Consider the following 26,764-nt stretch of genomic DNA (forward strand, 5'->3'; position numbering starts at 1 on the left):
CTACAGAAACACTTGGGTGTCAGAGGGACCAAGGTGATCTCTGCCATTTGTCAAGGCCCCCAGGCTCCCAACGGAGGTCCTGAGAAACCCGGCTTGCACGGGTTATGAAAGGACGTCCATTTGTCCGTGGTGGCCATGCTCCCCCTTTGCAGACTCTCTCATTTCCATGGTGAAGCAGCCCCTTTCCTAACTGGGCATCTGAATCCTGTATTCTCCTCCCTCGGATTAATCTTACCCTTGGCGATAGATAAATGATCCCAAAGCTCAGATCTGCCCTGATCACCTCCATGATCAAAAATTTCCAATAGAGTTCTCTTGCCTCCAGAATCAAGTCCGGCTGTCTAAGTTTGTTCGTAAACCACCGATGATCTAGCTCCAACCTTATTTTCCACTAGTCCCATGACATGGTCTCTGCTTTCCTCAACCTGAGCTGCTACATACTCTCTGCTTCCAGGTGCTACATTTTGGCTTGTGCTGTTCTAACTAGAGGCCCTTCTTCCCCCTCTTTAATTTTAAATTCATCCTGTGCTTGGAGCTTTGGTTCATACACATTTTGCATTCCTGATGGAAGAAGCGATTTTTTTCCCCCCACCTCTGAATTCCTGCAGCATTTTATCTGAACATATGACACTTACCACTTTCCAGTTTGCCCTGGAATTATTGATGTGCATAGCTTATCTTCCTGCTCAGGTTTTAAAGGGTAGAGACCATGGCGCTTTTAGTTTTATGGTTCCCATAGCATCCGGCACACAGCAGGGACTTTTAAATTTGTGTTGCATAAATGGCTATACCTTCAAATGAATGAATGGATGGACAAACAGACACACGTACAAATGAATTAATGGGTGAATGAACAAGACGGGCAGCTGTCCTGGGGCCCCACAGAGCAGGCTACTCCAGCCAGCCCCAAAGAGGATGCAGCTTCCGATGGATAATCAATGTAGGTTATGCTAATTACACAAATCAGGGAGGCCCCAGACCCCTCTGGACACGTTCTGGGAGGGCCACCTTGTGGGGGAGGGAGGCTGGAGGACAGCCACAGGTCTCGAGCCTGCTACAACCAACCCCAGAGCCCGGCTGCCCAGCCCCGTGAAGACTCTCACATCAATGTAGTTGGCGTTGATGTAGTCAGAATGCGGGTCTCCGTCCAGCACCAGCAGCCTCACCCGGGAATGGTCGTCTGCAGAGAGAGAGCAGAAAACAAGGGGCGGGGGTGGGAGTAGAAAGGAGCCTGCGGTGAGGGGCCAGCACTGCCCTCCTGCAGAGCTACCATGCATTAGTAGTATGGGCATTGTGCTGCTTCTCACACACGCTCCCATTTGACCCCTGGCGCCACCCCATTATCATCCCCATTTACAGATGAGTCAGCTGAGGCTCAGGGAGATCACTGTGCCTTAAAAAGCACTGTGTGTATTCCTTCTCTTTTTTCCACCTGCCCTTCTAGTTCTAGTTATGACCCACCTGTGTGAGTTGCCTTGCTTCTTTAAGTCTTAGTGATTTTGTCATTAAAAGGGCAGTAGAAATACCTTCTTCACACGACAGTGCAAGAGAGATCAAAATACTCAGGAGGCAAGAAGTGTCGGATATGAACTAACATGCTCTGTTTTCATTATTGCATAAAAATGGCAAATTTACCTATTTTCCACATGTGTGCAAATGCTTTTCTTTTGCCTTTCGGAGAATTGTTGCAAATAGATTGTTGGCCACATATTGTTATCAGTACAACCATTCAAGGGAAGCTGGCTCCATCATTATAAAAGAGGTCATCAATAACTAAAAACATGTTCTGGAGAATATCATTTCAGGCACAATCCAGGCATAAACAAGATTTGCAGGGTCTAGTCAATGGCACATTTACTTTAAATAACGTCAAATAAACACCATTAAAAAAAAAACAAAACAAAACCCTTGCGCAGAAGAATCGGGCCAATCCTTTACAACTAATTAAAGCGCGCTATGACGCACTAACAGATGCACACAAACAGAACACCCTGGCTGGGTCTGGTGGGAGCAGGGGCTCAGCTTGCTGTCTGGGTCCCTGTCACCCATCGCTGCATGTCCCTGCCTCCACTATCTGGTCTAGGACAGGGCTAGGGTTCCTGCTAAGGCATACGCAGCCCTTTGCAGTTTACAGGCACATCTAGTACTACGAACCGGAAGCCCCCGAGAACAGGGCCATTAGCACTCTGTTCCCTGTTTCATCCCCTGTGCCTCCACCTGCAGCAGGCGCTCCACAAATCCTTAGTGAGCATATGAGTGGATCACCTTGTTGGACTCTCACCGCGATCCCAGGAGACCAGCAGCATAGCCCTGTTACAAATGAGGACAGCGAGGCTCACATGGACTGACTGGCCACATGGCCTGTGAGTGGTGGAACTTGAAAGAGCGGGTTCTCTGAACTCTGAGCTCAGACACTCCTGCTTCCAAAGAGGGGTCTAAGCAGGATACTGGAAACGGCTTCAAGTGTACATGGCAGGGGGATTAATGCCAGAGAACTGGCCATCTGGTGATGGAAGAGCTGAGAAGCCAGAGAGAGGCTGCGTAACTCAGAGACCAGCACTAGCGAGGAGACGTTGCCTCCCGGGGGATGGCGGGGCAGATGGAGGAGGCGAGGTTATCAGAGCTGAGGGCTGGGGCCCCTGTGGAAACTGGAGCCCATGAGCCTCTATGGTGGGAGCTGGAGAAAAAGAGGAGCCTCTCTCGCTGCTATAGGAGGAGTCTAACTGGGACAGAGTGGGAGACATACCCCGGCTTCTTCCTTTCCCTGACTTCCAATCTCCCACCAGGGCATGTCCTTGGCCAAAGCCAGCCAGCCAGATGCCAGCTGGCAAGAGACTGGGAAATGCAACCTATGGGTTGAACCCACGGGTCAGTTGAAGAGGAGAAGGCAAGGAATGGGTCCGAGGATGGACAAACATGCCCAGGACTGGACAGGACGCTACTTCATATCCATTAAATAATTCAAAAAATTCGTCCTTGACCATGTGCCGGGCTCTATGATAGATACAGAGGTATACCAGATGCCACTTTTCTTACTCCTCATGGGCGCGAGTGGCAAGTGGGAGGTCTAACTCATCTCTTTGGGGGTGGTGGGGGGAGTGGGGTGTGAAGTCAGAAGTCTGAAGTTCACCTTTATGGAGTTCACGGCCGGTATTAGACTTTACAGACATGATCTCACTCAATCATTTATTCTTCAACATAGCTCTGTAGATTACTGCAATAATACCATGATGATAGAGTATGTTGATTCTTCCCATTTCACAGATGAAGAAACAGAGACTCAGAGAAGTTAAGCACATTCCCAATGTTATGCAGCCTGCACGGGGCAGAGCTGGGATTCTATCTCAGGTCTGTCTGAACCCAAACCCCTGCTCCATCTACCCACGGTGCTGTCCCTGGACTTCTAGCATCCAGCAGGCACTGCTCCTGGAGTCCGTGCAAATGGTTGGTCCCAGATTCTGCAGTATTCTGGCCCTAGGAGTGGGGCCTCCCAGGGGACCACCATCCTGCTCCAGGAGCAAGGAGTCAGACAAGGCCCAGCGCCTGACTCCGAGCTGAGACTGTTAAGCCCCATTACCAGTGGTTACAAAAACGATAAGCCTTAAAAAAGTAAAAATGCACATTGTGCTTTCACTCATTGGTCTCACTAATGACTTATTTAAAAATCTCCTTTATTTATTGAGTTATGACTGCCCCTGGGTTCTATAGCACTAGAAACAGAGATTCTGGTTTAAAACGTGGAGAGGGAATTTTCTTTAACATAAAACGAAAGTTAAAATCTGAAAGCAAAAATGATTTAAAAAACCAATAAGAAACAAACTTACTTAAGTTAAATATTCTTAAAGATGAAAGGGGCCTCTACCCACCAGAGGATGGTGTTTCTTGGTATTTTGTCTTCATCCATTCATGAAGAACCTACTATGTGCAGGCTGGTTGAATGGCCTAAGGAAGTATTATCAAAATGATACTCATGCTTAAGGAATTTGTCGGTGTCGTGCGGGAGACAGATTGTACACAGAAGTAGAACTCCAAGGTCCAGAAAGTGGAGAAAGGAGGGCTTTGTGAAGTAGTATGTGAATGAGGAATTTAAAGTAGGCTAAGACTTGACCAGTGGACAGTGAGGAAGGGTCCTTCCATCAGAGGGTACGAGGAAAGTGAAGACAGTGCTCCTGAAAAAGCAAGCACACTGGGGAGGCTGAAAACCATTTCCTGTCTTGTGGACACAGTGTGAGGGGATTAGCAACATGAGAAGAGAGAGAGGCGGTAGGCACGGGGTTGGGTTACAGAGGGCTCTCCACCCTGTATTAAGGCACTTAGATGCAAATACCCATGCTGGGCTCTGCAAGGCATCCAAATATGATACCTCTATTTTCTGAGGCTGTGAAAGGTTATTTTATTATGCAGTGACCAAGATTCATTTCCAGAGGGCTAACCTGCGGCAAATGGGATACAGCGATGATGTAAGGTATGAAGCTGAGGGTCAGACCTGGGTTCAAATCTTAGCCCTATCACTTAGTAAGTCAATTGATCTCTCTTAGCTTGGGTTGCTTAGCAAAGTGGAGTCAATACTATGTAGCTCATGGAGTGCTGGGGTGGGGGGATTAAATGAGAAAATGTAAGCATGAAAAGTGTGAGGGCCTTAAGAGAATGAAAAGACAAGCCACAGACTGGGAGAAAATATTTGCAGAATATCAGATAAAGGACTTGTATCCACAATATACAAAGAACTCTTAAATTCAACAACAAGAAAACAACCCTATTAAAAAATGGGCAAAAGATCTGAACAGACACCTCAGCAAAAAAGATATACAGATGGCAAATAAGTGTATAAAACTAAGTATATAAAAAATGTTCAACATCATATGTTATTAGGGAATTTCAAATTAAAACAACAACGAGGTATCTCTATAACACCTACTAGAATGGCCCAAGTCCAGAATAGTGACAACACCAAATGCTGGTGAGGATATGGAGCAATAGGAACTCTCGGTTCACTGCTGGTGGGAATACAAAACGGTATAGCCACTTTGGGAGACAGTTTGGCAGTTTCTTTTAAAACTAAACATACTCTTATCATATGATTCCAGCAATTGCTGTCTTTGGTATTTACCCAAATGAGTTGGAAACTTATGTCCACACAAAAACTTGCACACAAATGTTTATAGCAGCTTCACTCACAACTGCCAAAACCTAGGAAAAAACAAAAAACCAAAAACCAAAAACCAAGATGTCCTTCAATACATGAAAGGATAGACAAATAAATGTATACCCAGACAGTGGAATATCATCCAGTGATGTCTAGAGATGAATGATCAAGCCATGAAAAGACATGGAGGAAACATACATGCCTACTGCTAAGGGCACAAGTGAGTCTGCAAAGGCTTCATACTGTGTGATTCCAGCTCTATGACACTCTGGTATGGGCACGGTAAATAAGCAGTGGCTGCCAAGAGGACTTGGGAACAGGATGAACAGGTGGGACAGGGGCGTTTTAGGGCCCTGAAACGATTCTGTAGGATACTGTACTGGTGGATACATGTCATTACACATCTTTAAAATCCCACTGAACTGCACAACACAAAGAGTAGACTCTAAACTACGGACTTTAGCTAATAATAATGGATCAAGACTTGTTCACTAATTGTAACAAATGTATCACACGGAAACGAGGTGTTAATAACGGGAATCTGAATGTGGGAGGGAGGCAGGCAGCACACGGGAACTCTCTCTGTACGTTCTGCTCACTTCCTCTGAAACCTAAGAGTGCTCTAAAAAAAAAAAGTACTCGGACAGTGCCTGGTATGCAGCAGGTGCTTAATAAATGGTGGTTCTGGGCTGGACGTGAGGCTCAGGGCTGAGACGCTTAGGAATGCGGTGTTCCCCACTTGCCCTTCTGTACCAGATATAAATCCACCTTCTGCAGAGGCAAGGAGCTATGGTGAGTATTCTCGAAAGGGAAGAATTCAGCCGCAGTGTCCTCATGGTGTATTTATTCCTTCTGGGAGATGCTAATATTATTCTGTGTCCCCCTCTTCTTCTAACTTTACATAATTAGAAGGATAAAAAATTGTGTTTATCCACAGGCACATGCAGAAAGATGGGGCAGCGGGCGATGTGAAGGAGTTTATACAAGGTAATTTACAAGCAGCCCAGAACGTTCATTATGCTCTATCTACATTTCACAAGCCTGAAAAACAGCTAAGTTGGTATTCCTCGTTTGATATTCCGGACGGGATGCTGAGAAGAGTCACACAGAGGAGAAGCGAACTCGTCCATGGCAAGGTGAGAGGAGGCTGGCCCCACCGGGCTCTCAGGAGAGGTGGGAGATGGGCAAGAATACGCGTGTGGGGAGGGGAAAACAGGTGGCAGCCAGGGGAGGGGAGACATGGTTGCAAAGATACGGAGATCCAAAGAGCTCTGCCGAATACAACTCTAGGGGAACAGAAACACCGCCCCTCTGGAATCAATCTGTTCCTTGTCATTTTAGGACAAAGACCAGTGGTATGTTGCTAAATGTTTAACAAACAGCTCTCTGGAGGGAAAAAAGGCCCTGATCGGTACAGTCTGCTGATTTCTGTGGTATAAATACTCCCACCATGACTAATTTCAAGCTACCAACATGGCATCAACTAGCTCACAAAATTCCTGAAAATTTAACAATCTGTTCTTGCAAGCTGGTATGAATCAGCTCAGGACACCACTAACAGGGAACAAAGCCCACAATACTTTGCATGATCTGATGGTTTGGGACCCACTTCCCAGTCTAGCCTCATGCTCCCCTCCCCAAATACTGTGCTGATAACTATGCTCTTCTTTCAGTTGCTCAAATGCACAATGTCTGCTCTGACTACAGGGCCTTCGCACATGTACAGGAACACCCCCAACCCACCTCCACAAGTCTGGCAACATCTTATTCTTCAGGTCTCCGCTCCATGTTCCTCACTCAGGAAGTCTCCTGTGATCTGTCCACCCCAGACTTTGAGAGCTCCCTGTACTTTTCTTCAGAACTCTTAGAGCAGCTCTATTTCTGTGACTACCCGATTAACCTGTGGCTCCCCTTCACATCCTATTTAAGGAAGGGCATCCTGTTTACTGAACTCCTCTACAGTGTGTGGCACATGGCAGGTACTCAATAATTATTTAATAAATGAATTCGTATTTGTGTCTGAGAGGCTGAGAAAGGGCCAGGACCCCTTGCTTAATAGCCATACAGTTGATTTTAGGTAACCTGGCCTGGGACCCAAGGCTCTTTCCTCTACACAGAACTGGCAGGGTGTGCCTGGATCCTGTGCTCAAATACCCCCTTTCCCCATAGCTGATCCATTACCCCCCTGCAGACCCATTCTGTCCTGTCCCTAGATTGGCAGCCAGTTCTGCCTCTGCAGGAGAGACTAGGGGATCAGCAGACTCTGGAGGCAAGTGGGACGTCTGTCATACACGAATCACATCACCTGGGGCAAGTTCCTCACCTTACCTGAGTCTCACTTCATCCAACTACAGCATCTAAATCCTATCTACCTTTACAGATGGACTGCAAGGATTAAAAAGAGGTGAGATAGGAAGGCACCTGGTGTGGTGTCAGAAATCGAACTCAAGTATGTAAATTCAGTTTAATTATTATTCTAGATCAGTGGTTCTCAAAATGTAGTCCCTTGCCTAATAGCATCAGCAAAGCCTGGGAGCTTGTCAGAAATGCAAATTCTTAAGCCCCAGCCCAGACCTGCTGAATCAGAAACTCCAGTGTGGGGCCCAGAAATATGTATTTTAACAAGCCCTCTAGGAGATGCTGATGCACACTCTGGTTTGAGTGTGCAGATCAATGTTCAATTATGTAGCATCAAAGTGCCCTCGTTATTCACTTCAATTTGTCTTGGGAAAGACCAAAAGATCCTTCTGGAATTGGGCCCTGAGACTAGATGCCCACCTTGTGTTAGGTGGTGAGGCAGAGGAATTTATCTGTGTGGAGTGTGTACGATGTTCCAGGTACTAGTTTGGAAGGCTAATGGATGCTATGCCATTTGATTGTCATGGCAATCCTGTGAGGTAGGGGTGTGTGTGTGTGTGTGTATGTGTGTGTGTATTATCACCCCATTTTATGGATGAGAAACTCAAGTCTCCGAGAAGTTTTAACAACTCAGGAGAAGGCATAAGATTGAGAACTTTCTCACAGAGTGGTGGGATCCCTACTCCTCCTGAAACCCCAAGACCCACTGCCCCCACACCCTTTCCATGACAGTTCTGACTCCAACACTGCCAATCCCATTGTACCCACATCCCCACCCTGGAGGAGAGTGTTATTTCCTCTTGTGTGCCGTTCTTACTCTCCAAACAAACTACAACCTCTGCTCCCCTCCTCCCCCAGCAAAGTAGCCCAACAAATGGGTCTTCCCAAGTGGAATCCACTTAAGAAGAGAATCACTTGAGAGAGTTGGGGCTGGGGAGAGACTATCACTTAGATATACGACGTGCTTTCTTCCTGTCTTCTGGGCACTCAGGAGGGTAAAGAAAAGGTGCAATTTTTCAGAGAAAAGAGATTTGGCTCATTACAATGAACTGGGGAGCTGAAATATCATTTCCTAGAAGGATTGGAAATGTTAATGCCATCATCTTTCACGAGTGGATAGGGAGGAGGCAGACAATTCCACTGAGTTTGCCTGGTACCTCATTGAAGCTAAAGGTCTGCACCTTCAATCTTGATTGAACTACCGCTATCAAGAGAGAGGGTGGCTGGGGTAGGAGAGGGAAACAGCCTGGAAGGCTCTGTACCTCCTTGCTGTGCCCATTCTGTGCCGGCTGAGGTTGGGTGGCTCTCCCTCTGCAGGGACCTACTTGGAGCCTTTGGGGGGATGTAGAGGGGTTAGGCATAGAGGGGCAGAGCACCGGGAGAAGTTAGAGGCACAGAGGACCACCTGATGCATTTACTGCTTCATCCTAAGCAGGCTGTCCAGCCCACACGCCACTAAGGGAACTTTCTGGAGAGAAGGAAGGTTTCTCATTCAGGTTCCTTTGGAAGCAGAATCTGAGACAAGGACTTGAGCGCAAGTACTTGGTATGGGAGGTGATCCCCGGAAGTGGGAAGGGAATGAGAAGGAGATGGAGAAAGGAAGGAATCTGGTAAGGGGTGTGTCGTCAAGCAAGCTACCACTGCAGACCACTGTGGCTTCTTCCTGCTGAAAGCTCCAGTGCGTTTTTCTGCCTCAGGGGAGAGAGGCCAGGGTGCTCACACACCCACTCTCTCAGTCAACAGCTGAAGGCTGATCCTGGGGATGGTTCATCTCTCGGCACTTCTGGCTTGCCCTGTAGGCAGGCAGAGAGGGCTCCAGTGGCCAGAACGAGTCTTCTGATGAACCAAGGCACTGATGACTTCTGTACCAAGACCCATCTGTAGGGTCCCACCCCCGCCTCAGAGACCCCAAAAGGAGAAGGCGGACTGAGAGTCAGAAGCACTGGATAAGGCATCCACTTTGTCTTCCCAGGAATCAGCAGAGAAACCACTGTGAGAAAAGCCTCTGGGTTTGTTTTGAACCTGAATTCCTCCCCCGGAAGTGAGTCTGAAGAGCTCATCCCAGTCGGCCATTTGTTCTGAGGTTGGAGCCCTTAGCATGATGTGTCTTGATGCAGAAGGATTCCTTGCCAGGGTCACGTGGTACCCCAGCAGTTAAAAGCCAGGAGGGCTGGGTGTGGCCGTCCTACAGACTTGCTGTGTGACCTGGGCCGGGGACTCTACATCTCTGGACCATCATTCCTCACCAGTGAACTCAGAGAGGCTGGACTAAGTCTCAGCTGGGTTTAAAAGTCTCTACACCGGATTTGGATTCAGTAGTTATTCATCTTAATTTGCCCTCTGTACACTGAGAGAGGAGAAACTGAGGGTCAGAGAGATGAAGTGACCTTACCGAAGGTCATGCACCCAGTCAAGGGCAGAACCGAGACTAGAACCCGGCTCTGCCTGAGCCCATGTCCAGTATTCTGGTACACCTGGGCCCAGTGGACTGGGTCTGCAGAGTCCCTTGTCCTCTGGCTTTGGGTTGGATTTGGCCAATGGAAAGCCCCTGTAGGAACTGGACCAAAAGAGAATGTGACCAACGTGTGCTTACTTCCTCAGCTCTTCACATCCCCCTCCTTGAGCGTCTCATCTGTTTCCTGCTGGGACCCTGACAGAGTTGATGAAATCTGCAACCTCTGCGATCGCTTCCTCTCCTTGCTGTAACTTCTTCCCACCAGCCCAGGAAGCCCTCTCCAAAAGAATATCCACATGGGCACGCTGGGGTATTCTTGACATTTCCCCTTGTCCACAGTCTCTGCCCCAGAGCTGCTTGAATGCAAAGAACTCTTTGTTCTGGATCTCCACGCACTTCCTTCCCTTTCATTTCCTGGTCATCCCACCCCTGGAAACCCCACTGTCTCTGCTGCCAAATTCTAAACAGCCTCATTTGGAAGAAAGGGCTAATTTAACCAAGGTTTCTCTTTCATTGTTTCATTTGCAAGCAGTGCCTTCCCCTCCCCCTCTTCCCCTTTTATCTTCTTTGTCCTCCTGGCCTGGGCCTTTGTCCTCCACTCCAGCCTCCCAGAGCTCCGGGTTCCTTGAGATGCTAATCACACCCCGTTTTCTTCTTGTGCCAAGAATATTTCTATTTATCAAGCCTCGACAGACTTTGCCTTTGGGAGGGACACATACAAGGACAGGAATGCTTTCCATTCCTCCGGGCCGTCTCTCTTTTCCCTTTCTCGTTCCAGTTCTAGGAGTCTTTCTTTGCTCGGCTCCTTGGTATGTCTTCCAGGGTTTTTGAATGCACGGGTTGCCTGATCCTGTCTCCTTTTTAGGGCGTGCAGACCCACCCGCAGTGTCCCGTAGAATTACTGACCCTTCTGTGAGAAAGGAGATTCAGGTTTGTTCGAGCCCGTCAAGGTGGTAACATTAGGTGTTTGAATTCCCTCTGCCTCCTTTGGGTTTCCCCAGAAGGAGATGCGAGAGGAGGATGCTGGTGCACGTAGTTTATGCAGGAACAGGGGCACCAGCAGGAAGGGGGGCAGGGAGGCGGCCGAAAGAAGGTAGGCCCCGAGGGGGAGTTTTCCAGCCGGGTCCTGCGGTGGAAAACGGCAGCCCAGGCCCTGAGGGAACTCTGGAAAAGGTGAAGAACACACCCTCAGTGGGATGGGAAGGAGCTGGGCTATTTCATCGGCTAGGGAAAGACTGCCTTTTGCACAGATTATCTTGCCCCAGCTTGGGAGCAGGTCCTCAGGTGAAGAGATGCAGACAGGGCAGCATGAGGGGGAAGCAAGTGCGGTGTCCAGGGCACACACCTCAGTGAGGCGCTCGCTCTCAGGGTCATGCAGCCGAGCATGGCATCTCCTTGAATGTTGCACACTGGGTGCCTCGCTCGCTCACCATAGTCCTGGCCCAGGATGCCAGACTGCCCGCTGGTTCCAAACACCAGGTGGTGAGGCTGTGGCGTGTGGGTGGGATGCATGCTGACAGCATCTTCTGCACCCCCAGTGATGGAGTTCAATCCTCTTCATTGTTTTCCTTGCTACTTGGAATCCTGCCTTCCAGGACGCAGCTCTCACACGGGACAGGATGGTTCTCTTCCAGCCCTTTCCTGTGTCCTGTCTCTCTGCCCCCACTCAGGCTCAGTAGCTTCTTCCTACTGGCAAATCATTGTGCCCCCTGTCATCCTGCTCCAGCTTACCTCCCTCCATGCTTCCTGAGTATTCTCTCCTTTATTTGAGAAGCCAGAAGGGAGAGGTTCATGGCTGAAGCCCTTTGGGGTCTTGCAGAGAGTCTGCTTTCCAACATTAAGTTCCTATTTACTGAGCCCCAACCATATGCCAGGTTTGGGGACACAGAAGTACAGTCATCTTCCTGCTGTCACAGAGCGTCTATTCCAGTGAGGAAAACAGGCAGTCAACAGATAGTCATCCAAATGCCTCTCAAATCACAACGATGACGAGGGTTAAGGAGAAGACAGGCATTGTGCCCAAGGAGTGAATAATGGGGTTTTGATCAAATTCGAAGGGCCAGAGGAATTCCCTGAAGAAGTGATGACCGAGAAGGATCTGAAGAATAAGTAGAACTTAGTAGAGCAAAGTGAGGCGGGAAGGGCACTTTGATAGAGTACACAGTGTGTGCAAAGGCCCCGTGGCATGAGTGAGCAAAGAAAGCTCAAGGGACTGAATGAAGATCAGTGTGGCTTAATTGAGGAAACTGGGACGGAGAGAACATGATATGAAATGGGAGTGGAGAGGTGGCTGAGGGCTTTTGGATAAGGAGTGCTTAGAAATGCAGAAAAGCCATTTGAAGGGCTTTCAATAGGAAAATGACACGATCCAATTCCCATTTTGAGGATGTCCCTCTGGCTTCTGTCAGATCAGATAGGTGGAAGTTGGGGGTCAGATTAGATGTGCAGCAGTAGGAAGAAGGCTGGGCGGAGTCCAGGTGAGAGCTAACAATGGTTCGGGCAAAGGTGCTGGGTGCCAAGGATGAGCAGGGAAGTCTGGAAGACAGACAGCTTGGTGTGGCTTTTCATCCTTAGCCCCCATAGGCTTTTGCGTGGATACCTGGCCCAGGCTGGATATCCTTGTCTCTCAGGGAGGCAAAGGCTCTTCAGTGTGCTCTAGTCATTTATCTTTTCTTATCTGCGCAACACCCCGGGAGGAAGACATCATTGTACCCAATTTACAGAGAGACGATTAAGGTTTGGTGTGATCGCCTAAGGTCTCACAGCCTATAATTTAGTGGCCCCTCTCTAAACTCACAATCTGAAAGGGGGAACGAACAAGTGGCCAGATATCTTAGGGAATGGTATGCACAGTGCTCGAGCAGAGGACGGTCAGAGTGAGCAGCTACCTGTGCCCAGCACAGCAGCTCCGTGGGAGCAGAGACTGAGGGTCCAGCACAGGGCCTGGCTCAACGGAAGCCCACGAGTTATGGGTCTTAATAACACACTTCCTGATGGTTCGGGCATCTCTTTCCAACACTTCACTTGCAAGAAATCTTGCTGCCTGCATTACTATCTTCCAAGAGACAAATTATAAATGTTTTCTGATTAGTTCTACCATTCATAGCCCATTCCTAAATCAGCACAGGAAACAGCTAAGCTAAAACTTCTGCCTCTTTCTTCCTTTGCAAGCTGCCTGTATCTTATGTTTTCTTCCTCCAAGTTTTTTTCTTAGGCAATGTCTAGACAGTTAAACAAAACAAAACACTGAACTGTGCTAGAAAAAATTTGTTATTCAAGGTCTTTTTTTCCCTCTGTTTTTGGTTAGATGGAGTAATCCTGAGAGCTAAGATGAGAAATGCAATGCACACAATTGGTGAGATGTCAAAAGGTCCAGGCTGAGTACACCACGGCAGACAAAAGCTGTTGTCAACTCTGTTCTAATCAGACCATGCGCTCAACATTTTGTATGGGGTAACTTTGTCCTCTCTGTATTTATGCTGCTTTGAAGGTTGTACATACCAATATTTGGCAGTGATGATACCGTGTGACCTACGCCTCTCTCCCTGCCTCACCGTCTAGCACTGAATATTATGCACAGTCACACACAAATGTTGGCACTGTCCTTGTTCAGGCCTCATTGTCCCTCGCTGGGACCACTGCAGTAGCCTCCTGACCAGTCCCTCTGCCTCCAGTCTCTCCCACTCTAATCCACCCTTCCAATCAGTGACCCTAGTGATCTTTCAAAACTGGACATCTGATCATGCCCAGCCCCCACCAACCCAGTTTATCCCATGTCCCCAGATGGGTATTCAGTGATTTCTGGTTAAAAGAAGGTGGAATTGGGGTGCCTGAGTGGCTCATTTATTAAGCGTCTGCCTTCGGCTCGGGTCGTGATCCCAGGGTCCTGGGATCGAGTCCCGCATCGGGCTCCCTGCTCGGCGGGAAGCCTGCTTCTCCCTCTCCCACTCCCCCTGCTTGTGTTCCCTCTCTCGCTTGTCTAGCAAATAAATAAATAAAATCCTTAAAAAAATAAATAAATGTGGAATTATTTGTCTGTACTGATCTTCAGTGACCATGAGAAACTAACTCTAAGGCTAGAGTAATGGTGCCAAGCACCGGGCAAAGGTTCATGTACCTTTTTAAAATGACCCTGTCTTTGTTGTTTGTATCATTTCCAAGGGAAAAAAACTGAAGCTTAGAGAGGTCAGGTAACTTGCCCAGGGCCCCATAGCCGGGATAGAAGCCCAGGCAGTCTGACTCCACAGGGCTCTAACCGCTCTGCATCACTGCCTTCATCAAACCACGTATCAGGGGTGATTACAGGAATGTTAAAGCTCGTCGAGCAAAAGGCAATGACCTTGCATGCCTCCCCAGTCTCTGCACAAAACATGTTTTCCTCCTGCAGGCTCAGGGCCACCAAGTGTCTTGGCCAACGCAGGGCCTGTGTGGCAGACACTCACCTTACAACACCTGCCCCCCTAGCAGTGGGGGCCAGCAGAAGTCATGATGCCTTAAACCCTGCCCCTTGTGTGACCAGAGTAGCCTTGGGCTCCTCTGGGCCCTGAGCTGGCTGCTCCCCAAACCCTCAAGGCTCTTACAGGATATGATGTTTCCGTATCGATTCTTATTGCGGTTTTCATCCTCTTTGGCTGTGTCCCACGAAGCTGTCTGCCCCTCTGGTAAGGCCTAAAAGAGGAAGAATGGTTAGAATGGCCTGAGATAGGGGCTTTCTCCATGTGTAGATGAGTCGGGGGGTGGGGGGGATCAGATCCACTGGGATGGGTCACTCGGTATAAAGGTCTCCATGTTCTTGGATGTGGCCTGGGGAGAATGTAGACTTGGCCCCTTTATGGACTTATCCACTCGTTCATTGACTCAAATGTCATGGATGCCTTCTGTGTGTCAAGAGTCCAAATCTGGCCCAGTACAGGAGTCATTTGCTCATTAACTCATTCATTCATTCGACAGGTATTTATTGAGTCCCTGATATGTATTTGGCACTGTTGTAGGTACTCAGGATACAGAGAAATAGGCAAAGTCCCCTTTGAGCTTCCAGTCAACTGGGCAACGCCGCAAGTAAAAGAGCAAACATATATAATTTCAGATTGTGGAAAGTGCTATGAAGAAGATTAACCAGGCGGAAGGGATAGTGATGGAGGATGAGAATTTCTTCAGATTACACAGTCTGGGAGGGCTTCTTTGAGAAGGGAACAGTTAACCTAACTCCTTAATCATGTGAAAAAGCCAGTTGTGCCAAAAGCAGGACGTGCTTTCCAGGCAGAGGGAAGAGCAGGTGCAAAAGAGGTAACCAAATGACCATATTCAAGGGCGAGGCAGGGAGGCAGTGGTGGGAGCAACTGGATGGGCTGGGACAGTTCAGCCTCTAGAAGGCATTGTGGTCACTGGTAACGAGGTGGGTATCATTCTAAGCGAGATGGAAAGCCTTTGGAGGGTTTTGAGCAGTGCAGTTAGCTGATCTGATTTAGGTTTTACATTCTGGCTCATGTATGGGATGCAGGCTCTTAGGAGGCCTGAGGAGGAAGGGGGGAGATCAGTTAGGAAGCTGTTGCAATGGTCCAGGTAAGAGATGAGGGCACCTTGGCCCCTTTACCAGGACGGTGTCAGTAGATGTAGCTAGAAGTGATTATTTTCAGGATGTTCAGTTGAATACTGTAGATTTTGGTTGCCTCAGAAGCAGACTTGGAAACAAGGATTTGAATACGAGATCTTCTTCGGAGGCAATCCTAAGGAGCATGGGTGGGAGAGTGAGGGAAATGATAGAAACATGGGGAGGAAGTCAGTCCAAGTATCTCAGTGAACACGTCAGCACCCTGTACACCTGGGGTTTAATCTCACAGGCCCACCCCATGTTGGGGTATTTACCCACCAATTCCCATCGACCATTGGTTGAGGACAATGCTTAGGAAATCCCTTGGCACTTCTGCCATGCTCTGCAGGTAAGCTGTGCATATTCTCTAAGAAAGTCCTTGGGCAACAAGCCACAGGTGCTTCTAGGCAGCGGGCATTGGGTGAGCGTGCATGGGAACAGGAGTGTAGAGGGGACAGAGGCAGGCCAACACATCTGCTGTCGGTGTGGACTCTGAAGGAAAGAGGGATGAAGGCTGGCTCCTAGACTGTTGGCTTGAAGAAGTGAGTGGAGAGCCGTGGCATTTGCAGAGATGGAGAAGAAATACAAGGGGAGAAAGAGACCGGGGAGGCAGGAATTACGTGTTGTGCTCTGGGCACATCGAGTGCTTAGAACAGTGCCTGGCCCTTGCTGAGTGCTGTGTGCTTCTTGCCACGTCCCACACAGTGAGAACAGTGTAGCAGGGGCCACGTTTGAGATGACTAGTCGACATCCAAGCTGATATGCTGAGTAGGAAGTTGGACATAGAAGCTCACAGTCAGAGCTGGGGGAGGAATTGGGAGTCAACAACCCAAGAGGAGACAGACAAGTCCACAACCATGTGGAACGATTAACAGAGTTATTAGCCAAGAGCTATGGAAACACAGGGGAGGGCGAAGTTGCTTCTCTCACAGAGAATGAAGATGGGCATTCAGGGGAGCAGGAACAGCTGTAGGAAAGCTCCAGAAGCATGAAGACCTGGCCACATTTTGATTACTGTTTCCACCCCGCACCCTGTGGCGTGGGCCGAATGCCCTGCTTGTGGGCCCTGCACTGCTTCTGGGGCTGGACCTGCAATACCTTTAGTCTACACAGCTCCCTGTCTGCAGCTCAGGGGAAAGGAGCATCCACTCATCTTGTTACACTGGCCTTGCCTTTTCCCATCCATCCCTTACGAGGTTCAGCCCCAATAAGCAGTCTGTAAGCCGAACGGTCAGAAATTCCATCAGTGGGCTGTGTTTCATAGGCAGGCGGGACCAGTGCCTGTGAAAAGCCCAAATCATGCACAGTACCCCCTTTCTTGCTTCCAGTCTCCCATGTGTTAAGCCAACCTGGGTGGGTCTTCTAGAGAAGAGGTAGGCAAACTTTCTGTAATGGGTCAGAGAATGGGCAGCATGGGCTTTGTAGGCCAAGTACTCCGTGCTGCCGCCACTCATACTCTGGTTGCGGAGTGACGCAGTGACAGACAAAAGGCTAACAAATGGGCGTGGCTATGTTCTGATGAAACTTCATTTACGAAAACAGGTGCTGGGTTGGATTTAGCCTGTGGCTGCACTCTGCCGACCTTTTTTCTAGAAGCGTGACCATGATCCTCAACTCTACAGTGGTTGGGTAGGTAGAACTAGTGCTCATTCTGCTACCTCGCCATTCTAGATGGAATGGAGATGGGGTGGGAGGCCCTTGTCTGGGCGGTCTGGCTAAGCTGTGTTCTCCAATCTCACTTTCCCCAGGGTTTCGGAAGCGGGGTACTAGCTTGTCTTCCCAATCTCTGCCCTAAATCTGAGTGTGACAAAAATGCCACGGAGAGAGGAAAGTGCTTACTTTACAAACGGAGGGCCTGTCTCTCCTTTTTCTCTTTGTCGTCTTCCCCCTCCTTCCTCATTACAAATGACCATCACCCTGCACCGCCCTTGCCACTGGTGTAGGACAGCTCTTGATTGCAAACGGTTCTTGCTTTTTGCATGGAACTCTTGGAGCTCAGATTCCAGCCCTAGGGCCTCATCTTCCTGGCCAGCCCAGTGGCACCAGCTGTTGCAGACAATTGCCAGGCCCACAGAGTCCTGGCTCTCCGCCATGGTGGGCTGTGACTGTCTCACCGGTAACACTGGACTTCTCAAGGTTTAAGCGGATATTCTGGGGGTGGATGTTCTACCTGAAACCTTCTGTGATAAAAGCCAACTGTTCATTCCATTATATCCACCCCAAAGTGATATGAAGCCAAGAATAGGACAGTCCAAATATTTTCATAATCATTTTGGGGGAAAAAAATCTGTTGAGAACCTACCATGGGCTAGGGTTTCAGTTATAATTTGCTGAAAGTTTTGTTATGGCTGTACCTTTGAATCATCTGAGGGAGGCTTTAAAACTTCCAAAGCCACAGTCAGACTCTCTGGGGATGGGGCGCAGGCCGTCAGCAGGGTTTAAACTCCCTGGGTGATTCTAAGGCACAGCCATGGTTCTTGCAAATAGTGAATTTACCTGGAGAAACACTCTCACGAGTCTCCTCACTGGTTTCTCTTGCTTTGGTTTTGTCTCCTCCAATCCATTCTCAACTGTAATCAGAGAGATCTTTCTAAAATGTGAATAGGACCCAGTTACTCCCCTTGCCATTGTCTTCAGGATAAATTCTAGTCTTTAATACAAGGTCCCTAATGAGTTCACCCTACATGCCCCTCCAGCCTCATTTCTTGCCCTTATATTAATATTCCAAAGATAAGGAACTAAACGCAAGGCCACAGACAGTTTCAGGTGTTTCAAACTTCTGAGACTGACTTTATATATGCTGTTCCCTCTGCCTGAAATTCTCTTTCACCCGAGTCTGCCTGGAAGACTCCTACATACCCTTTAAGACCCATTTCAAGCATCTTCTGGTTTGTGAAAACTTCCCTGCTTACCCTCCCACCACCACTCCATTTCATCCCCAGCTAGTCGGTCGCTTCTATTATTGGATGGACTCCTTTATATCTAATAATTTGAAAGTCTTGTCTCCCAACTTGATGATGGGCTACTCCAGGAAAAGGGCAGCATCTTATTCATTTCTGTCTCTCCAGAACCCAATACTGGCCTGTACTTCATATGTACCTGAATCCCCTTTAGAATAAATGAATGGATTGGACAGATGGTTGGAAACATTGGTGGGTAAGGTAGCTTCTGTGCAGTCTCTTTGATCTCAGAGGTGTAAGTGACCTTGAAAATTATCTGGTTGTGTTCCCTTCCACAGTGGCCTTCTGGGCAGTGGACAAGCTGATCCGTAGCATCTGCTACTTGGATACCCTCAGTGACGGAGAGCTCACTACCTCACAATGCTTCCTGTCTCACTTACGGACAGTTTGGGCAGGATTTTGTTTCCTCTGCCTCTGTGTACTTTGCCTTTGCCCTGTGCTATGGGCGACCCACAGAATTAGCATCCACCCCTGTGCTGCGACACTGCAGAGATGTGATGAAGATCGCTGTCCACCCCGAGTCCTTAAATGGCACAATTTGGGAGCTGTCTCAACATCCAGACCATACCCTTCAGGAGGCACCCAGCATGCTGATATCCTTTGAGAAAATCTTAAGCTAAACAAAGCGGTTGTGATAAGTGGCCCTTCTTTGGGAAACCACGTGGGCCCCTGATGCAGCCCTGGGAGCCTCTGTGTCCCTGAGTGGGGCTTGGGGGGAGGAGGTGTGAGCCTGGGCTGGGATGCTGTTGACCAAGGTAGAGGGGGCAAGGCCTAACAGAGCCACCTAGGAGTGAGCAGTAATGACCCCCCAATTGGCAGACTTTGATCACACAGCCATTTCCCTTTTGAGGGAGCTGCAATGTAATAGGGATGATCTCTTGAAGGAAAAAAGAAAATACGAAGGGGTAAAAGTATGAAAGGGAGACTCATCTCCATCTTCAAAGTGAGGCAGCCGAGGGGCATTATTTTTACATTAGTGGCTAGTTACAGTAGATTGACCAGGGAATGGCGGCGGTCATTAGGAGCTAATCACATTCTTTTCAAACCAAAATTGCCATCTCATTATATTCATCCATTATCAATCTCCTCTTTCCTCTTCTCATTCTCTTCTCCCGAGAGTGCGAGCTCTATTTTTACACTCTCCTCTGAGTGTGGAAATGTTTTCTACTCTTCAGCAGTGTTGCTTTTCTAAGGCAATCATTTGTGGATGTCCTGAAGGATGCATTTGGGGGTGTCCTAAGCCCTGGAGGTCTGAGCGGTGGTATTCATCGAATCCTCAAAAGTCAGACCTGGAAGGATCTTCTGAGAAAACCACTGCCTCACTATAGAGATTGACAAAGTGAGGTCTAGAAACAGGCAATGACTCGCCTAAGAACACGAGCTGAGTGAATCCACCTTCCTTCCGCTCCTCCTCCCTCCTTCCCGCCCTCCCTCTCTCCCTCCCTTCCATGGCGACTATCTGGGTGCTAGGCACTGTGTTAGGTCCTAGAAATAATAGCAATGGACGTGGCACACAAGATCTCAGGAACTTAGTTCTAGTTGTGGGAAGGTGCAAACAATAAATAGACAAGATAATTACTGTGTATAAACCGGTATATCCCAGTGCTGTAAAGGCAATAAATAAGGTGTCAGCGTAGACAATGTGTGGGAACAAGGGACTACTTCAGGTAGAGTGGACTGCGTGGGACCTTTTGAAAAGGTGACATTTGAGAAGGAAAGGAGTAGCTGGCCTGGCACCCACAGCCAGACCCCGTGTCTTACTGTTGAACATAAACAATTTCACAGAACACCAGCAACAGACGAGGCTACTCTGAGACCAGGATGGGGCAAGGCATAAACACGACCACTGCATAGTCCTAACTAAACACAGAAACAGTTTGAATATTGTCCAAGCCAAAAAAAAATATGACCAAACCTCCCCCTATCCTGGTTAGGAGGAGTGACCACTGTTCCTTTACCACTTACAGCTTTAGCCTCTGTCCGGTGTCCCCTTATTAGCGCTAGCTTCATTAAGGTCCCCAATCTTACCACTGCCTAACGATGCCCATTCCAGAACAAAGCCCCACATCACCCAACATGGCCCACAGTCTCGGAGCCCCTCCTCACGTCCTCTTGCTGAGATGTCCTACAGTATTTAAACCTGGCTTGCTCCACTCCAGGTGTGTTCCTACGTGTTTCTCATTGACGCATTTGGGCTGGACACTAAATGATGAGCAGAAGCCAGCCGTGGCAAGAGCTGGGGGAAGAGTATTCCAGGGCTGAGACAAGAGCAAGTGCAGAGGTGCTGAGGTGGAATGAGCTCCGTGTGTTCTGGAGCTTGAAGTGGGGCTCTCTCTGGGGTCTAGAGAATAAGAGCAAGCAAGCGACGCATGATGTGGATGGGGAGGGTGTGGTGAGGAATGGCAGTTGGTGAACCACCATGAAGAATATGAGCTTTATTCTATGTCAGTGCACATGCTTTGGACATGCTTTCAGATGAGGAGGCTGAGCCAGTACCAGCAGCATGATAAGTGGCTTGGAGCTCTTGTCTCGTGAACCCTCCTCCCTTCATCCTTGCTGCCAGGGGCCATAGACTTGAGGATAAAATTCTGATCTGGTGCCTAGTCCAGACTAACCCTCCCTATGTCTGCGACCCACCCACTCCCCCATCTAGCCTCGCTCCCAGCCACGGAGCTCAGTAAGCCAGACACTCCATGTACCTAGAGAGACCCCGGAGGGGGTCACAGGCTTTTTAGGCCCTGCTGTGCTGAGTCAGTCCATGGGACTGTGCAGCCTCCCTCAGTTTCCCCACTTATTATTTTAGTTCCCTGCTCTAACCAAGATTTGCCCCTGATGCTTACCTGCTTCCTTCTACCTGTTGGTTTCGCTCTCCTGAGAGAGGAGGGTGCTTTCTGAAGCTTGCCATCCTTCTCTGCACACTCTTTTTTGTACCTAAGCCTCTTTCGGTTGTGCCCAAATAGTGAAATGTCGGAACACAGAGCTTTGAAGAGCAACGCACCTGCAGTCTAAGGCTGAGAGTGTCCACAGAGGCTCCCAGGGCTGCATCAGGGGCCCACATTTCATTTCCCTGTTCACCCCCTATCCTCGGCTGATTCTGCCAGTTATGATGCCCCTCTTACTCCCTTTGGTTTGACTGTATCCTTGGAGATGACTGGATATGATATGCCCTGGGGTGCAGCACAACCAGGCCCAGGGAAGGCTGACCAGGCACTTCCTGGCTACTGCCTCAGGGCACAGCTGAGGGCTACTTCCTCCATGAGCAGTCCTGCCTGCCAGGACTTCCCCATGACCCTGCCCACCTCGGCATTCTCTGGCCGCAGGGAAGACTCCAGAGAGTCCCCACCAAGGAGGCACTCTGTCCGCTGGGTTTTTCATTCATTTTTCTTGTCAAGAATACCTCTTGCCCACCAACGGTGCCTATGAGTCAGGGAAACGGCAGGGCTTTGCAAAAGGCAGACTAGACTAGAGGGGATATTTTGTCATTCCAAGTCTCAATGGACTTTTCTGGAAATTAAGTCAATAAAACACCCTTCCCAGCCCTGCCATGTTTCTGAGCCTGGCCTGCAGGCTGGGTGGGGGGCGGGGGAGGGGGGGTGGGGACAGCTGCTCTGCAGATGCTGGGCCTGCTCGCGCCAGATCCAGCTGCCGTACCTGTGACGTGGAGGCACAGAGGAAGTGGCTATTTCTATGCTCAGCGCTCAAAATAGTGAGCACTAAGAATGGTTTATAGCCTACCACGCTAAAAAGAAAAAAAAAATTCACCCTTCAGGTTAGGGGTGGGGCAAGGGTTTGACTTTATGGGGCAGCGTGGGGAATTTTTTGCCGATGGAAGGCTTATGTTTCTTGGGGTTTATGTGATTCTATGCATTTCTTAAAACTTATGGAACTGTATACCTCTGCCCCCCCAAATGGATCTGATAGCATGTAAATTAAAAAAGAAAAACAAATACACCCCATGGAGTTTGGTGATGATTAGTGACTACCCAAGTAACTGTGGTGGGTTCCTCACCCCGTGCCTAGTGCACAGGTGTTTGGAAGCTCTTCCATCCCAGTCTTGCCTAAGGATGTGCTCTCAAGCACCTGTGGCTTACTTCTGGAATTCACTTTCTGCCTCCCTTTGATCACAAACATCCAATTTATTGTCATAAGACCAAAGATGGGGGCTCCTTGCCACATCCACCCTGGTTTCCCTTGACCAAAGGGCTTTCCGGGATGTAGGATTTTCATTTTAAAACTGGGACCATCCGGGACAAACCAGGACAAGTAAGACCGAGTATTCAAGAAATGAGAGTTTTGTGGAGCTGTTGGAAGCTACAGGTCTGGTCTCCACGGAGGTCCATGAGTTCAGTCAGCACCCACATTTCCTGAAGTCCATGGCTAGCTGGTGGATGGGAAGGGCCACCATGGATGGCTGTACTGGTTGTGCACTATGCAAGAGCGCCATGTCTGAGGGAGCATCACACATCTGGTAGACACAACACATTTCTGTATATATTATGAACAAGTATCTCGAGACAGGTGTGCCTTTTGCTCTTTCACCCTAAGGAGCTGTATGAGTTTGTGGTGGCCCCGGCAGAGCCCAAGCTTGCAACAAACGCCTCTTTCTGTGCTGAAAAGCCCATGCCTTAGGGATTATAAATGTGGATCGAGAAGGCAGGAGAGGATGACTAATGACGTCTACTCAGAGTGGCATCAGGAGAGCAAATATTATTGCGACCATGTCACTAAATAGACGGTAATTTATGAGTTCTGCTGGGAAAACTGAGTAGAAAATCAGATGGCAGTGAAATGGGGGATTTGTCTGTGACAGGAGCTCTGATCATAGTGGAAGACTTGAGTGCGTGTCTGTGCGTAGAGTCACAGAGCACTATTTAAAAAGCTCCCATTAAAAGCTACAAGGTTTCTTTTAAAAACAAATTTTAGGACCATGGTTCTCAAATTTTGGTGGTCATTCAAATTTCCTAGGCAATTTAGTCAAATGCAGAGGCCTGGGCCCTGTCCCGTGTCAATGAACCTGAATCTTAATGTTCTTTCCTAACTTTCCAGGCGATTCTGACACATGTCACAGTTTGAGAACCACTGTCTTAGGCAGTAAGGTAAATGGAAACAGCAGATTCCTGGGGAAGAGTCAACTTAAATTTTAAGGCAGATACTCGGTGCTCCTACAGAGACAGCCCCGAGATGTGAGAGTCTTTCTACGTTGTGTCTTTCTTTAAGAAATACTGCCTTTTTCTTTCTCTCAACAAATAAAATCTTAAAAAAGGGTGGGGGGGCAGTCTGCTTCTCTCTCTGCCTTTCCTCCTGGCTTGTGCTTTCTTGCTCACTCTCTCTTTCTCAAGTAAATAAAATCTTAAAAAAAAGAAATACTGCCTTTTTTTTTAAACCTGGATAGAACTATTCTTAATCACAAAGATTTTTGCCAGCACTTTGTAATTCAATGAAGTTGATATTTAGTATTTATATATTATTTTGCAGATGGGTGGGAGACGAGAAAGAAGTAAGATTCTGCCTCTGCCCTGATGAACCCTACTGTCTCCTGGGGAAGCTCACACAAGGGTACCTCTTTTCCTCCCAGCTCTGAGCCCATGATCTGGGGGATGCCTGCATCCCATTCTAGGCTATTAACTTGTGGTCCCCTCCACACACCGTCTCTGTCTTTGTGCATGAGCTTCTGGGTGGCTGTCTCTGGGCCAACAGCTCTTTCTTGAAACAAAGTCAGCCAGAGTGAAGGGAGGGATGTTAAAAGCCATCACTATTGCTTGTTAACTTTGTCCAGGAAAATGGCAAGAGCTGCAAAATTCCTCTTTATCTCCCCACCTGGTTTCATTTTTATTTCTCTTTTTATGGGCAGGACTCTTTGTTTCTTTTCCAAGAACTGGTTTGCAACATTTCAATTCTCTCATGTTTCCAAGCCCCTGTATACCATGGTTCCCTCGGCCACACATGCTTTTCCTCCACTCACCCTTCTTCTACTTTTCTTCAACTCAGTATCTCATCTTTTGTGAAGATTCTGATTGATCTTGGCAGTAATAACTGACAAAAAGCAAAAATAAACACCACATTCATCCTGGGCTGGCCTTACCCATGTGCTGCAAAGCATTTTAAACTGGGGTTTGTTACGTAAGTACGAGGTGTACTAAGACCATGATCTTCCTTTAAAGTAGGGTCTTCAATTCCTTTATTGAGGTTTCTAACTATCTCCGGGGCTGCAAAGAGTACAAGGTACACAGTAGGCACTCAGTAAGTGTTTCTGTGCAAATGAAGTAGAAGCATATACTATTAGGCTGCAGGAGTCCGCGCTATGCAGTCAAGTATTTCACAGGAGGTAATATGGGGACCCAGGGATGGAACAGTCTTGGCCAAGACCACCCAGCATCTCAGGAACAGATCGAAAACCAAGTCTTGACTCTTGGTCGAGGGATTTTTCTCTGGTACCATCTGGAAATTACTCACTTGGTTACGGAGGGCTCTCATATCAAATGCAGAAAATACTGTTTGTTGGATTACAATTATAAGTAGAAAATAAAAATAAGCTCAAAGGAAAACACTGAGTTAATAGTCTCTCCTACATGAGCTTTTTCCTGCTAGAAAATCTTTCAAGTCCAAACCCACATGGTTTACTGATGTCTTTGGGCCACCCTCTGGAAATGGCTCATTTTCTCCTTATTTTAACCCATGGGGAGTGGAGTGAAATGAGCAGGTGGAGTCCAAGTCTTCCTATTTTGGTCATTGTGAGTTCTCAGAGTTGGAGAACAGCCGTGGTTTCCCCTTTCATGACTGGGGCACCTGCTGCTAATTCCCCAGGCCCCTCCCCAGAATCACTCTCACTCAAAAATTAAGGAAGGGGACCAGAATCTCTTAGGAGTCACCTGCCAGTGGGATGCTCTGTGACTAATCTTATCAACTGAGGAGCGAAAAAGTTGTGGGAGAAGCAGAAGGTCTACTCCGCCTCTGCTCAGGACACTCTGAGCAGGGAAGGGGGCACTGGGGTGTGGAGACCCCCCATTCGAAGGCTGTTGGCCACTAGCACCCACAGATGACTAGGAGAAACATGGCAGCACTAGATGAAGCCAGTGTTGATGAAGCCAGACACGCATGTGGCATGTCTGTCCAGAGCTGGAGAATGAACAAATGTTTGCTCTTCATTAGGCTGCATTCTATTCCTCCCAGCTGTTCCTTGTTGCCTTAAATAGTCTTAATGGGGCTGTAATAACCCAATACCTTCTGGTCGCCCTATTGGGCTCATCATTCATTATGGTGACAGACTGCCCGGATTGGACTGGGATTAAAATGCTTCCTTTCTCTCCATGACAAAGTCACCTCCTCCTGTTGTTTCGCATCTTCTTTGAGCCTGCTACTCTTCTGACCATGATGATGCCTGGGCTTACCAGGCTCACAGACAACCCCTCTCTCCAGCCAACATCTCCTAGCATGTTGGCAGGCTAGGGTTTTTGTTTTGTAACTGGGGAAGGTGGGAAAATCTGGGCTGGAGGAAACAGGACAGGGAGAAGGGAAGACTCTGCAGTCCAAGATCACGTGCAGAAGCTTCGTAGCTTCAATGTGGCTGGGTTCCATCACCTCTGTGAGGGGATGTCACATGCCCCATGGCATCGGATGTGACCAGCAGCAAGTAGAGGAGGTGAGGTGATGGGTCCGGGGGCACAGGCAGGACATGCACTGGGGACTTCATGGGTCTCCTTAGACCAGTGTCCCTTAACCTTGAAAGTACATTATAGTTACCAGGAGGGCTTAGAAAATACAGATCTCTGGATCCCACCTCCAGGAATTCTGCTTTAATTGGTCTGAAGAACAACTTGGACATCGGTGTTTTTAAAATCTCCCTACGTAATTCTAATGTGTGGCCGAGACTGAAAACCTCCAGGCCTCATATTTGTATGGGAGGTGCAGTTAATTTGCCTTAGGTCTCCTTGAGTTCCTGGGAACCCAGGGTCCCTGGTCAATCATGGTAGCTACGGCTTGAGATGTAACTATGGAGGTGGTAGACCCAGAAAGGGGTCCAGTGGGACTATCAATAGGAGGGAGATCCAGCTGGCCTGGACAATTAGTTCCTACCTAGGCTCACAAAATATGTGGGACATAAGCATTTTTTAGTTCACTTGGACCAATCCCTTTTCCCTCATTGCATAAATATGAGAAATGGAGGCCCAGAAAGGAGAATGACCTGCCCAAGGTCACCCAGATACTTAATGAAAGAGACAGGACTTGAATCCAGGTGTTTTGACTATTAACTCAGA

At 48.3% G+C, this 26,764-nt stretch overlaps 1 protein-coding gene and 1 non-coding gene across 2 annotated transcripts in view; one reads left to right on the top strand and one right to left on the bottom strand.

Annotated features, from left to right (window-relative positions):
- PTPRT (protein tyrosine phosphatase receptor type T) overlaps positions 1-26,764 on the bottom strand; it is an 856,863-nt gene that overhangs the window by 57,066 nt on the left and 773,033 nt on the right. The window contains exons 19-20 of the mRNA XM_088026646.1: positions 14,540-14,627; positions 1,104-1,180 (exon numbers count right to left, since the gene is read on the bottom strand). Coding sequence (XP_087882772.1) covers positions 1,104-1,180; positions 14,540-14,627 — 165 coding nt within the window. The remainder of the gene's footprint in view (positions 1-1,103; positions 1,181-14,539; positions 14,628-26,764) is intronic.
- On the top strand, positions 22,123-22,249 carry LOC114223235 (small nucleolar RNA SNORA43). The gene has a single exon (XR_003612105.1). It is a non-coding gene; the product is annotated as a small nucleolar RNA SNORA43 (small nucleolar RNA).

The sequence above is a fragment of the Eumetopias jubatus genome, unplaced genomic scaffold (genome assembly GCF_037043125.1).
Source record: "Eumetopias jubatus isolate StellerSeaLion01/CBP00866 unplaced genomic scaffold, mEumJub1_p1.0 scaffold_9, whole genome shotgun sequence".
NCBI lineage: Eukaryota > Metazoa > Chordata > Mammalia > Carnivora > Otariidae > Eumetopias > Eumetopias jubatus.